At 34.0% G+C, this 14,449-nt stretch overlaps 2 protein-coding genes across 2 annotated transcripts; both read right to left on the reverse strand.

Annotated features, from left to right (window-relative positions):
- Positions 1–1,972: 1,972 nt before the first annotated feature.
- Positions 1,973–3,532, reverse strand: LOC121796697 (transcription factor DIVARICATA-like). Its single transcript, XM_042195494.1, has 2 exons — positions 2,667–3,532; positions 1,973–2,481 (listed from the first exon to the last, which is right to left on the reverse strand). The coding sequence occupies exons 1-2, from the start codon at positions 3,032–3,034 to the stop codon at positions 2,121–2,123; spliced, it is 729 nt and encodes a 242-aa protein (XP_042051428.1). The 5' UTR covers positions 3,035–3,532; the 3' UTR covers positions 1,973–2,120.
- A 2,351-nt stretch (positions 3,533–5,883) lies between these two features.
- Positions 5,884–9,811, reverse strand: LOC121744098 (coronatine-insensitive protein 1-like). Its single transcript, XM_042137540.1, has 3 exons — positions 9,186–9,811; positions 7,640–8,147; positions 5,884–6,918 (listed from the first exon to the last, which is right to left on the reverse strand). Exons 1-3 carry the CDS (start codon positions 9,674–9,676, stop codon positions 6,118–6,120), a joined length of 1,800 nt encoding a protein of 599 aa, XP_041993474.1. The 5' UTR covers positions 9,677–9,811; the 3' UTR covers positions 5,884–6,117.
- Positions 9,812–14,449: the final 4,638 nt, after the last annotated feature.

Genomic DNA, 14,449 nt, shown 5'->3' on the forward strand with positions numbered 1-14,449 from the left:
TAACCATATAGTTGTTGTTTGGATATCTTAATTGTGTTTTGAATAAATTGAAGTAGTGAAATCATATCTCCTTTGATTTTCAACAACTGTTTACTTGTTTTTCGTTACTTTAATTTATTTACTTGTTTAATTCTAGTAAATACAAATCACAAACTTATGTCCTCCAATTAGTATATGAGACCTGGTAGTCAATCTGTAATTTTATTCTTTGTATTTGATATCTAGTAACCTTTAACTATACTAATCTCTATAGGTGCAATTATTGTTAATGCCAATAAAAAGTGCATAAATGTCACGTGGATTGTTAAACAAATCTAAATAAAAAAAGTTTATGCCAAATTTAATATTTTGAGGTATTTTAGATTTGTGAGAAAAGAATCGGCGGTTGACACGTGGCATTCCCTCATCTCCGAGATTTTCAAATTATGCGTCACTGTTAGCATGTAAGATGTTATAATTTGAATAAATCCCGTAGGATTAAAGTGAATCCAAATTTTATATCAATACTAAGGTCAAGTGTGACTCATTATATTAAAAATAGATTAAGTTATCCATGCTCATTATATACACGTGAATATAGCATTTGGGGTTAAAATAACCCTACTGAAAATTGTATTTCATATACAATTTGAATGTACATATTTTTCCAATTTGAAAACACATTTACCGATTACAATTTTTTGGGTATTATATATACATTGAACTTATGTCATTATACACATTAACCGAGGGCACTATACCAATGTAGTGAGGAGAATTTTACCGTAGATACATAAAAATTACTCCCTTCGTTTGTAAAATATTGTCCATGTTTGATTTAGCACGAGTTTTAAGAAATATGAAGAAAAGTAAGTGGAAAAAGTTATTGGAATGTAAATCTCACGTTTATATATTAATTTTATAATAGAATGTGATTGTAATGAGTTAGTGAAAAATATGGTCTATTTACCAAAAAAAAATCGACAACATTTCACGGACAAACCGAAATGGCAAAACTGGACAACATTTCACTGACGAAGTGACTATATTTTTTTCGTGCAAATCTTCGTCCGAACATATACAATTAAGATAAAGTTAGAATCCTCATAAAATATTTTTCTATATCATTATATGTGTTTTTAATATTCATGAAGAATGCGACGTATTGTAAACTTTTGAAAATTTAAGATGCAGAAATCTCGATCTATCATGAGTTTAATTTTATAAATTTGATGTATATATTTACTTATTCATTTATAATATCATGATTTCTACATGTTCAAGCATACAATACTAATTACTATAATAAATATTTAATATTTAGTACTCCTGGTAAAGAAACAAGACGCCCCTCCGTGTGGACATTATGAGAATAATAATTACTAGTACATAGTAGTAGTATTATTCAAGAGCATTATATCATATCAAATCCTACTATATATAGTATTTAGCTTTGGAAAAGAGAGTAAAATAAGAATCTAGAGAACAATGATATCTATTGAGACTTTAGAAAGCAGCTGCACACCATGTGGAATATGCCACCATTGACCAATAAATCTGAAAAGAGATTGCAATATCCCTACAAAAAATACAAGCTTTCCAATCAACATAAAGCAATATATGTGAAAAAATTAAAAAAAATGTAAAAATTGTACAACCACAATATTGATATTATGTTGATCCATAATTTTTATGACGATTAATAAAGCAAAAGATGCTCCAATTTAGTGGAATTCACACTCAGACTAGACAATCTGTGATGTGATCAATCTTAAAGCAGTATTGGCCAAATTGTATGCTTTAATTTTTATTATTACTATTTAGATCGAAAGGCCAACCTACATCTTTGGCGGAAATTAAAGGCCAACCCAAAATGCCAACTTGCAAATTAATAAAGTGATAATCCACAACATCAAGATATCAAAATTCATTAGTTAAATTTAATTAAACTGATTTGGTTATTGTGTGAGAAAAAGAAAAAAGACAGAAAGAATTAGTGGCACGGTAAATTTATTGAGTTAAGAAGCAAGGTAATAATATGATAATCAAAATGAGACTGAGACATCAACATGGAATAATTGAGATGGTCATTTTCGGAGAGGTACATTAACATGTAACATTACATCTCATTTTCAATTTTTTCAACAATAAAATCTAGGCGATTTGATATAGAAGGAAGGGGCAGAAGCTCCAATGTTGAAGATGCAATGAGTAGTGAAAGAATCCTCATTTTTGGCATTCCAATCCATCACTATGCCGTCGGTGGTGTTGGAAATAAGATCATGGCTAGATTTCTCCAGCGGCTGCTTCTCGGCGATGAGGTGCACCGTTGTGATGTCGTGGATGCTGGGCCGCCTCTTGTCCTTACCGCCCGAGAGCTGCCGCAGGTAGTACTTCTGCGCGTGGCTCGCTACTTGCGTTGGCGTTTTCGACACCACGAAGTTTCTTGATATGTTTCTCCAATCCCCCTTCCCATGCTTCTCCAGCCCTAGTAGAAACCTCCTACAATTTTCTCAAACACAGAAATTATTGAATTTTCATCACTGAATTATTGATTTGGAGAAAAACCTGACATACTCTTTCTAGATAGAGTATGTTAGGTTTTTCTTTTTAAATTTACTACTACTATTTCTAAATTATTGAATTTTCATTTACTCAATGATGCTTGTATGGTGAATTATTGATACCTGTGTTCTTCTTCAGTCCATGGGACCCCCTTTTTTCGTTCATGATCACAAGTAGTGGAAGTGTTCCTAGGCCTCTTCCTAAAGAGATGATCATCAGCCAATTCCAATGTAAAAGAAGATGCCAAGTAGCCTGGGATTGGGACCAAACCAGCCTCAATATCAGTAACATCTGCAACCAACTCTCTGTACTGATTTATTACATCATAAACAGATTTCCCAGGTATCATCTCTGCAACCTTAAACCACCTGTTGGGAGTCTTGTCGTCGAATATCGCGAGAGCGCTCTCGAACCGCTTGTTCTCCTCTTTCGTCCACGTCTGCACCCAACTCGAATTCCACACCGCTGAACTCGGACACAAGGTCTCCATCACCTCCACTTTAGTTCACAAATATTAGACTCATCTCTTAAACTTAAAGCAAACAAACTAGAATCATTTCACTGGGAATCTAGCTACTTTTGTTTTGGAATCTTTGAAATATGGATTTAATTTAATCAAATTAAATCAAATCAAATCAAATCATGCATGAGTTGATGAAGAAATAAGGGTGTGAATGAATGAATCCAAAAGAGAGGAGAATTAGAAATAGGAAAGGAGACATGAAAACATGTGTGTGTGGTGAGATGCTTTAAAATGGGATTGTATTAATGTAAGATTAATAGGAAATAAAAATGGTTGGTTTTGTTATGGTAACTTAGGTTATGGTTTATATTATAGTGGTGATGGGTCTTGTTTGGTTGGAGTTTAGTGTGGCTGCTGTCAAGTTTTTGGGATTACCCATTAAAACCAACTTTTTGTGTCAGCAAACACACAGAGGCATATACACCAAGTTAATAAAGGAGATTTTGTAATATTGTCATGCTACTTTTTAACCATTTTTATATTACTATTACTACTTTCATACTATTATATTTTGTTTGTTTGGATATGGTTTAGGACAGAAAAATTACTTGATAATCATTTTGGTATATTGACATACTGTTTGATCTCAGCCACTACTTTTACAAGTGATACTCTTCATCTGTGATTTGATATTCCATCTTAGATTGTTCTAGATCGTAGTTTCGTAACGATCATGGTTGTTTTAATTATTATTATTATTATTATTATTATTATTATTATTATTATTATTATTATTATTATTATTATTATTATTAAATTATATAGAGTGAACTACAAAAATGGTTCATGAACTATGAGTTTATCTCGCCAATAGTCCATAGGCTTAAAAAAATACCAACAGTAGTCCCTGAACTAAAGGTTTATTTCAAAATCGGTCATTTTGACATTTTTTTTCACCCGAAAATGCCCTTTTGGGCTGTTGGGCAATTTTATCTTTTCACATTTTTAATTGTTTCAATATGATATTATTTCAATAATGTACTAAATCTGATATTATTTCAAAATTATATTCTCTTCCCTTTGCCATCCTTTTGTTTTTTTATTTAATTTTATAAAATTAAATTTAAAATTTAGATTTTTAAATATCAATAAATTAATTTAATTAAAATTATTAATTTCTATATTTATTATAAAAAAGTTTTGTGTGAGCTGCATAGTTTATTTCTATAACATTTTTTTTCTTGAGTCAATATAAAAAAAATTAAATCTTTCAATGATAAAACATTTCTCTTTTTTCTTGAGTAAATATAATTCTTCTCTATTGATTTAGTTAGAGTGGTAAAAAAGAAAACACTCCGTATATAGGACAAGATGTATTGCTCCACAGAATATTGATTTGACTGGCAATGGCAATGGCAATATCGAAAACATAATGATAAAAAACAGAAGCATTTTCGTGAATTTGTAGAAACATGGCACATTTTCGAGTGGAAAGAAGCCACATAAAGCAAAGAAAATTGGTAATTATGAAGTTATTTTATTTATATTTGTATTGGTGGTGGGCTTTTGTACTCTTTGGTGCATAAGAAAGTTGGAGTCAAATCTCAATCATGTACATTTCTTTTTGAAAAGGAAGAATCATCAGCCACTATATTTAAGTAACAGTTAAGAAGTTAATTACACACTATTCAGACATTTATTTGCCTACTATGGAATAGTACAAAAGATGGTGTGTTGATTTGTGTCCCTTTATTTTGATCGTGATTATGGGCAATGTGATAATTAATTAATCAAAAATGTCATTTGATCGTGAAGAAAGGAGTATTTTATTTTTGCATAAATCGCATTCTTACCTTTGCTAGCTTTCAAAGGGTTAAATATTTTAGTTTCATGTTTTTTCTTCTTCTAATTATTAGTACGGTTTATTAGGAAAAATTCTTGAAGTGGTCGTGTTTGAAAAATCATGTTCCTAAATTAGTTACACCTACTTTTTTTTTTAATTCTGCAAATGGGTGTTACGCGTCGCGTTCTGAGAATGCGTAACAAATGTGTGTTTAGTTACGCATTCTCTAATGCATAACTAAGTAATAAACTTGGGGACACTATTTGTCATACACACCTAAATCAAGAATTTTGCAGACTTATTCAAACTAATCGCTTGCAATTCTCACAAATGTGTACTTCTCGTGTACGTAATTAATAATTCTGGTAATGTTATAGTATGAATTTAGTGAATTATTATGAGAGAAAACTAGTCGGGGTATTATTGGTTGAGAAAAGTTCAACAGAAAATTTGCAATTAATAGTGATAAATGTTATTTACTGAGATGATTTTCAATGTCATTGATTTTAATTTTATTTTATTTTCAGAAATCATATCTCAACGATAGAGCATGTGGTTAGAACTATTGAACGAAAAAATGATGTATTATAGTGATATAAGTGGTACTCCTATTTACTAAGATGATTTTCGCTGTCACTGATTTTAGTTAGTCACCACTAATCTTATACATTTATCAGTTTAAAACTTTTTACCGAAATTAAGCACATTACACGTTTCTTCCAATATCAAATTCCAATCACCTGTCTTGAACACTCCCACATTTTCTTTTGTCCGGACAGATCCCAAAATATACAAGCAAAATAATGAAAGCAATTCCAAAAACAAGGGGGCAATACAAAGAAGAAAACAATGCTCTAATAAAGAGAGAAAACAAAAAAAGCAAATAGGAGTAGTAAATATTACTACTTGTGTATGTTGAAGGAGAGAATATTGTTTACACGATAGGTTTGGGAGTTAATTTGTGATGATTTCATTACTGTACGAGCATCCCTTTAAATAAAGATTTGCATAAGCACATAAACTAATCAGAATGTAGAAGAAATCAAACAATCAAGTGTATTTACAAGCTACAACAACATCCTGTTTTTTGCGCTACAGAAAATCAGATTATTGAAGTTGCTTCTACAAGGCAATATTTATTAGTTAAATATTCTAAATTAAGTTCACACAACAGTGGGCGTGGGCGAAGAGGACGTGATTATGAACAATGCAACTAACAAAAAAAACAAAGTGTATATGCAAGCAATAGTAACCAAGCAAGTATGATTCAAGGTGCTAGGGGCCTCACTGTTGACGGGAAATCTGTTCTCTGCCCAGCGAGGGACCAATAAGCGAGTATGTGTGCCGGATGCTCAGCCATTCTCGACCCTCCTTCCGTGTCCTGCACTACAACTTGTCTCGACGGTATCAGCTCGATGTTCCAGTTCGGCCTCACCATTGCCAGCAGGTCTCGGCCATTTGCAGATGCTCGATATCCCTGCACCCACAAGTACCTTAGAGACGCCAGCTGCATGGCCGCCATTGCCAGTGCACGCTCGCTGAAGCAACAGCCTCTCATCTCCAGCTTCTGCAGGCTCGGGCACCCCTTTGAGAACTCCAACAGACCTTCATCCGACTGTCCTACGTACCCCAGAAGCATCCATCTCACGTTGCGGCTGTACTGCCCTATGTAGCTCAGACCCACGTCGCTCAGCCCACCAGGCCGTAGATACAATGCAAACCTCCTCAGTTTGTGGCACCCCATTAATAGTGACCGAACCCCATTGTCAAGAGGGAGATCTGTAATTCTTTCCTCTCTGTCCAATAAAACCAACCGAAAGTCACATAGGTTTTTTGAGTATGTTCCCATGCACTCCAGTGATGCATTTGTGATATCTGACACATACACGGCCAAGTACTCCAATTCCAGACATCCTTGCGCCAGAGCCATGAGTCCTCTCTGGGAGACCACACCTTCGACATCTTCCATGTCTTGTTCATCAGCTCCACGCTCTATCCTCAGTCTTTTCATTTTCTTGCAGAACTCACCCAGAATTTCCATTCCTCTATCTCCGATCACGTTTCTTGTCTGTTCCATATTGTCATCAAAGTCAGTTCCATAAGCATTAGGGAATAGGATATTGACACTTTGAACCGTACTTCATATTCAAAGTTTACAAAAGGTGCATGAAGGTCGAAAGACCACTATCCGGGTTCAGCAAAAAATAACAAAATGAAGAAATTCACAGAGAGATGCTGTAAGTTGTCTTCCATGAAAATTCAAAATCAACCCAACTCCATCCCCAAATAACAGGAGAACCATGAACCAGCATCATAAGCTGTCCAGAGTGGAGCTGAAAATGTACCTTACAATGCAAGACAAAGAAGCCATGGATTTTTTTACCGTACATAATTTCTCTCTACTCATACAAGACATAAACTCTTTCTCTACTCAATTTATTTTTTTCCCATTAATTCATATGTTTCTCACATTGTTGGTCAAATACTATTCAGAGAACGATTAAACCTATACTCGTGAGGCAGCAGAGCTCAACACAAGCTTCATCTCAATTATTTGTTTTAAAAGCGCAAAGAACCTACTTAGCAGAACAGAGATGCATAGGTTCTCAGAAAGTTTACTGGCCGGAAAGGTAAATATCAACCTATTTTTCACAGATACTATCTAAGATTAGATTTATTTAATAATAATACTGATAGGCAATGTAGTTTAACAAAAAATTCATACTCCAGCAAATTTTATTAGTAATAAGGCATATCTCAAATGACAAAGACAAGACTTCTAAATCTACCTCAAGAATTTCCAGATTAGGGCATCTCTGCAGTAACTGATAATGGCCTTCAGTATCCAGCAGAGCATAAAGGAGGTCCAATTTTTTAAGTCTGGAAGCAACAGGATATACAATTGGCAATTCTGCTTTCCCCAGGTAAGTAAGACCCAAGCGGCACAACCGACTAGGGAATACAACGTTGGCATACCTTTCCAGTTGCTCATTAAAAACACCTTCACCAACCTGTCCAGGGGGCTCACTAAAAGACCCCCCACAGAATTCTTCCAATGAAGCTGCTGCTCGGAAAAAACCTATAAGGTCTGAGACATCGCAGTCGCTAATTTTCATTGAGGCCAACTTCGGGCATCTTCTTGCTATCTGTTCAAGGTCTCTAGGTCTAACTTTCATGAGATCAGTCATATAGAAATTCAAACTTTCAAGAACTGTATTGTTCATTGCAAGCTCATTCAGCCATTCTCCATCATTCTCAATAATTGAGCTCTCTTCCAAAAGCAAGTTTCTCAAATTCCTACAACAAAGAAAAAACGTTTTAGATTGAACAAATAGAGTTTCATATTTCTCACAGTTAGCACTTACAATCCACAGACTAAAATGTAATCGGAAATCATCTGGTGAGATTAGCTAAGGAATCTAACTTGTTATCAGATGTTTCTATATTTGTTCTCTTTCCTTTCTTAATTATGTTGGGGCTTACTAAGAAACATCATCCATTAAGCATAGAAATGCAAACACATCATAAACAATTCTTCCTTGACCATACAGCTCTACTACTAAACAATACTTCTGAGTGAAATCAACAAACAATTGTCAGGACAGACAAGAGCTTGAATTTTTTCTAAGCACCACTCTATAGAACCACACATAAAAATGGTGCAACCACTATAGTTTTCATTGATCTAGCACATTCTAAGACCCAATAAATCAAGCATGTACACAAATAACTCTATCATATGTTAAGATGCCATATTTTAAGAAAGCGTGCATTAGTTAATAACTTAATAACAGACCCTCAAAATCATTTGAATTGATTTGATCACATAAGTTTAAAAAAAAGTTGATATCTCCTGCGATATTCGTCTAGTCATATATCATATTTAAGCATGAGGTGCGCACAAACAGTATTACTGGTAGAGTGGATGCAACGATGAAAAGTTGGAATGAAATATATTGACACAATGTCTGTGTCATCATAATCAGCGAGCTCACAATTAGAGCTATTATTTGCTGCAAAAACAAGATTTTAAAATGATTTTGATTTGGACATAAGAACTCCAAATCGTCACCAAATCTGATTGAAAATGAAAAGTCAAACATATGCATCGGCAAACCACATGTTTACGCCACCTACTAATAAGAGTGCAAAACACTCAGATCCAGCAACACAAATTTCAAAAATAAATGATGCAACTGTTTTCTTCAGAAAACATATCTTCCAAAAATAGATCAACTGAAAAATACTTAATGAAATATGCAATCATATCCATAACAGAAATTAGCAAATAGAGATGAAAGCATAAAAGTGAAATCAAATAAAAAAAATTAGCACCTGCAGAATCTGGCTATACGCAGAAGTCCGTCGGTAGAGAAACCGGAGCACTTATCTAACCGCAAAACTTCCAAAACCTTGCCATGAGAGTTGGCAAGAAGGTCGAGATCTGAATCCTTGACAATCATCCGGCGGAAGTGCAGCACCTTCATCCTTCCGAAGGAGGTGATGATTTGGTGGACCCAGGGCGTGACGAATCCGCCCCAATCCTCAGGAATGAGGTTGAACATAGCCGCGCGTGGCTTCCCCTTGAGCTTGAGCGACTCGAGATGCGGAAAGCGGCGCGAGAGGCGGTGCGGCGTGGCGGTGTAGCAGAGCGCCATGGTGACGTGCTTGCGCGTGATGGCGTCGATCTCGTACCATCGCTTGCACACCAGCGACACCGCGTCCCGGTCGCGCGGGTCGTGCACGTAGGGGATGACGCACTCCCATACTGTGTCGTAGGCGCCGCTGCTGAAACCGTTGGGTTTCTTCGATTTGGCCTCATCCATTCTTCGCGGAATTAATAATTGAACATAGACCGTAAATAGAGAAACAATAAACGAATAGTGAGTGAAGAGATAGTGAATCCGTAGCGTAGATTGAGAGATTGATCGGAGAGAAATGAATATAGAGGGAGTAGAGTAGGGTAGGGTATGGGGAGAGTGATTCTATTTCTATTGTATTGTACTCCCTCCATTCCATAGTAGTGGGTTTCGGCACGGAGATTAAGAAAGTAGAGAGATGAAGAGAGAATAAAGTAAGAGAGATTAAAGTAAGTGAGAAGAAATGTTTTAACTTTTACTAAAAAGGGAAATGACTCCACTACTATGGAATGTACCAAAATGGCAAAATGACTCAACTACTATGGAACGGAGGGAGTATTGTATTGGTGGGGATGAAAATGAATGATGATAATAAAAACACTTCAATGATTACGTCTTCTGGTATAGCCAGCCGTTTTGGTATGGGATAATATAACTATATTCTTATTTTAATTATCTAAACTATGTTTAACATAATTTGAATAATATTGCAAGTTATATTTATCTCATTTTATTAAAAACTAAAATTAGTTAATCTTAATTTAAGCTTATGGACTAAATCAAATATCAAAATTATAATACCATTGCTAGTTAATTAATTAATCAATGATCTGTTTGTTTACTCAAATTCGCAGTATAAATTTCTATTATGATATGTCTACAAATACATATTCTGAAACGAAAGTCATACGCGTTAAGGGCATCCGTAATGGGGCGGGCGATAGGTCACCTGATGTCTCGGGCGCGCCCTATAGATCGTCCGCGCCATCGTCCGCCCACTGTGGGCGACGCGGACGATGCAACGCGTTTTCGTTTTTTTTTTTAATTTTTGTTTATTTAAACCTCGTTTCTCATTCTATTTTTCATACGAACATTTCTCTCATCTCTCACTTTCCATACGAATATTTTGATCATCTCTCACAAACAAAAATGAACCACGACGACGACTGGAGTACCTCGGAGGGCGTTAGTCGGACCTTGACTCGAGCCTTATTCGATGCCGTTAATGACGCAATGGCGGATTGCTTAGCTGAAATGCAGCGCAAGGAGGAGGAGGAGGCGGCGGCGACCGTCACCTGATTGGGCCGATGATGAAGGTGGATTTAGCTCCAGCACGGTGACCGCGCCCGACGCTCGAGGATCACCGACGGGCTTCAATGAGGTTCTATCTAGACCGACCTCAATGCGCAACCAACAAGACCATGCTCAGCTCATGAACGACATTGATTGAAGAAGTTTGGGACCGTAACCGCCGTCGTTGAGAATACGTATTTTTTTTAATTCGTATTGTAATGTATTAATTTTAAATGAAATGAAGGTTTTTTTTTCCAATTTTTATAATTATTTAAATATTCAAATAAAGAAAATATTTATGACGGATTATAGAGCGCCCCACTACAGGTGGAAGGGTACGAGGATATAATGATAATGTTGCCATGCATAGGGCGCCCATTGCCAATGCCCTAAATGAAATTTGATCCCAATTTCAAATACAAATAACAAGTGTATAAAAGACTAACACATAGTAATTCACAAGTCGATCTCGATTTCATGTTTTTTCAGCAAAATGCATCAGAGGCACCGACCACCTATCTTCTTGGTTTTTCATATTTCTACAAAAACTGACCGTATAATTTTCATTTTGTATCCTACCTTTTGATCGACTTCTAATGAATCTTAGTATTATTTTAAAAGTGAAATATAAAATTACAACTTTCTTTCAAAAATAGTACTCCACTATGAAAAAGCCTCATAATTTCCACAATCAAAATTAATACTACTATATAACAAAATCAAATATGATGCTCCATTCGTCCCATAAAATTATGAATATTTGGAACGACACAAGAATTAATGGACAATTGGTAAAGTAAGAGAGATATAAAAAGAAAAAATAATTATGGTATTGTTAGTGGATAATGTGGTACACCTTATTAGAGATAAAGAAGTTGCCAAAAATAGAAGGTAATAATTTTATAGAACATTTTAAAATGAAAAATGTCTTTATTTTTATGGATCGGAAGGAGTATAATATCAGAACTACGTAGATTTGAATATATTAGCATACTTTAATAAGCATTCAAAATACAATGATGCCGTTTCGTTAAATATAAAGTCGTTTTGTTCTCAAATCACATCATTTTATTTTGACAAAATAGTTTCAATTTTAACTATCATGAAATGATTAAGAAAATTAAAAATTATAATATTATATTTCAGTTTCAAAACTTATACTCCCTCATTCCCTTAAATTTTGTCAGATTTTTTTCATTTATGTCCGTCCTACAAAATTTGTCACATTTTACTTTTTTATCATTTTTGGTAGTGTCCATATACTACTAAATCATTTTATTATAAAACTATAAAAGTAGGATCTACTCTTCACTAAGTTTTTCAACTCACTTTCCATTAAATTTCTTAAAACTCATGCGTCCGGTCAAAGTGTGATAAAATTTAAGAGACGGAGGGAGTATGGGATTGGTCCTAAGTCAACAAAAAGTTAATCATCCAATATAATCCGATAAATAAAATTTCAATTACAATTATCTTAAAATAAAATTCAATAAGTTTCCAAGGTGACCTTCAAGATACCTTTCCTTTAAGCACATGAATCAAAGAAAAGTTCATCATCCAACTTTTTTTGCAATTTTTCTAATTAGACAAACTTTTATCTCAAATCAACATTTTCATATTCTTCCCACCTATATATATGTTATCATTCTTGAAAATTTGATTTGAAATAGACTCTCGGTTTGATTTTATCTTTATGGAGTCTGCCTTTCAATCTTGTCTAAGATATAACTTGTGTTGTGTTGTGTTGTGTATTTATGTTATATTTTGAAGATGTAAACTTTAAATAATGATTTTACATTTACATAATAATATCATTCGCGTAAGCCTTGCTTAGTGGGATATGTCATAGCAACTCCAAATTCCCATTGTCATTAATAAATCATTATGTAAATGTATTTATACTTTCCATGAACTTTGGTAAGAACGCCATCTATAATTTATAAATGTCATTGGAGTCTTAGACACACCTTAATTATAAGTTATAATCGGTATTTAATGCATCAAACTTTGTAATCAAAATATAATCTGCAATCTCAATAATTATTTGTTTGTAACATTCATTATACTTCTAATCTTCTATTCAATATTTCGTGATATACTATTGAAGAAACAATAAAGTAACAAAAAATACTTAATTTCCTTTAGATAATTGACGTTCACTTAGTGGCTATTGATTATTGAATATATAAAGATGGATACCTAATATTCATAGTAGTAGTATTAATTTAACGAAACATTGCGCAACATAATGTTTGTTTGGTTGCGTACGGCTATAATAAAGGTTACAGAAATAGATAAATAATGAGGTGGGTTCAGTTAATTAGAAACATTAATGAACAAACAACTTTCAACCTATCACAACTAACTTATATACACGCACGAACTAAGCTAACATATAAATGCATTATTTCTTTCATCGATATAATCTTATTGGGCATATGAAATTCCTAGAACATCTTTGGTTTATGTATTTATTAATTGAGTAGTGCTAAATGGCCATAATGTGGCTGGCCATAAAAATAAAATATTGTTACCTTTAATGCTTATTTACTTGGATTTAGTTCATCTTAAAAGTAACAATTATCTAAGACTAATTTATCCTTTGTCCCGAAATAATACACATAAAAGACTAAGTCGTCAAATCATCTTGGAACTTTGAATATGTAGCTCATTTTCGTTTCTTATGTTAGATATCCACTCAGTTTTTATAAACTTTAATTTTTTGTTTTATATTTTATAATTTAATTGTTTAATATCTATAACTACTTTTAAATCAGAATATATGAATATCTTCATGATTTTATTAATTTATTAATTGTTTGGTATGTATATTGACCAAAATATCCTATTATGGCCAGCCATAATGTGGCCACATAGCATTTCCCTTATTAATTACTCCTTCTGTCTACGAATAGGAGTTTCGTTTTTTCATTTTAATCCATCTGCGAATATGAGTCCCAGTTCACTTTTACCATAAATGGTAATAGAGTCTCACCTTCTACTAACTCATTCCACTAACATTTCATTTAAAATTAATATATACAAGTGAGACCCTTATTCCACTAACTTTTTTTCATCCATTTTTTTTAACATTTCTTAAAATTCATGCCGCCTATAAATGAGACTCTTAATGGCGGACGGAGGAAATACTTTTAATAAAACATAAAAATAATTAGAACAAAATGGGAACTAATAATTTATGATAAAATTAGGGGTAGACATGTTGTCACATTATTCAAACACATGATAAAGTTTGCTAGATACAAAACATACATTATCCAATATCCAAAGATAATCAAGTGCACTGAATTGGATAACAAATTCAATCTCCTAAACCAAAAAAATAAGTACTAGTGTAGGAAATAAATTTGAAATCCAAAACTTAATCATATCGTCACATCTGGTCAACAAATTATTGAACATCAAAGATTCCTAAGAGCATCTCCAATGCCGGCGTCAAAATCGCGACGCCGATTTTTCGCCGACGCCGGTTCTGACGCCGAACCATTGGAATCGGCGTCAAAATCGGCGTGGCCATGCCGATTCGCGCGATGACCCCCGATTCCGACGCCGATCCTCACGGCGCCATTGTGGGTCCCGGATCGGCGTCAAACCAGAGTCAGATTTTATTTTTTATTTTTTTTTCTTTTGAAAACACTATATATA

The sequence above is a fragment of the Salvia splendens genome, chromosome 1 (assembly GCF_004379255.2).
Source record: "Salvia splendens isolate huo1 chromosome 1, SspV2, whole genome shotgun sequence".
NCBI lineage: Eukaryota > Viridiplantae > Streptophyta > Magnoliopsida > Lamiales > Lamiaceae > Salvia > Salvia splendens.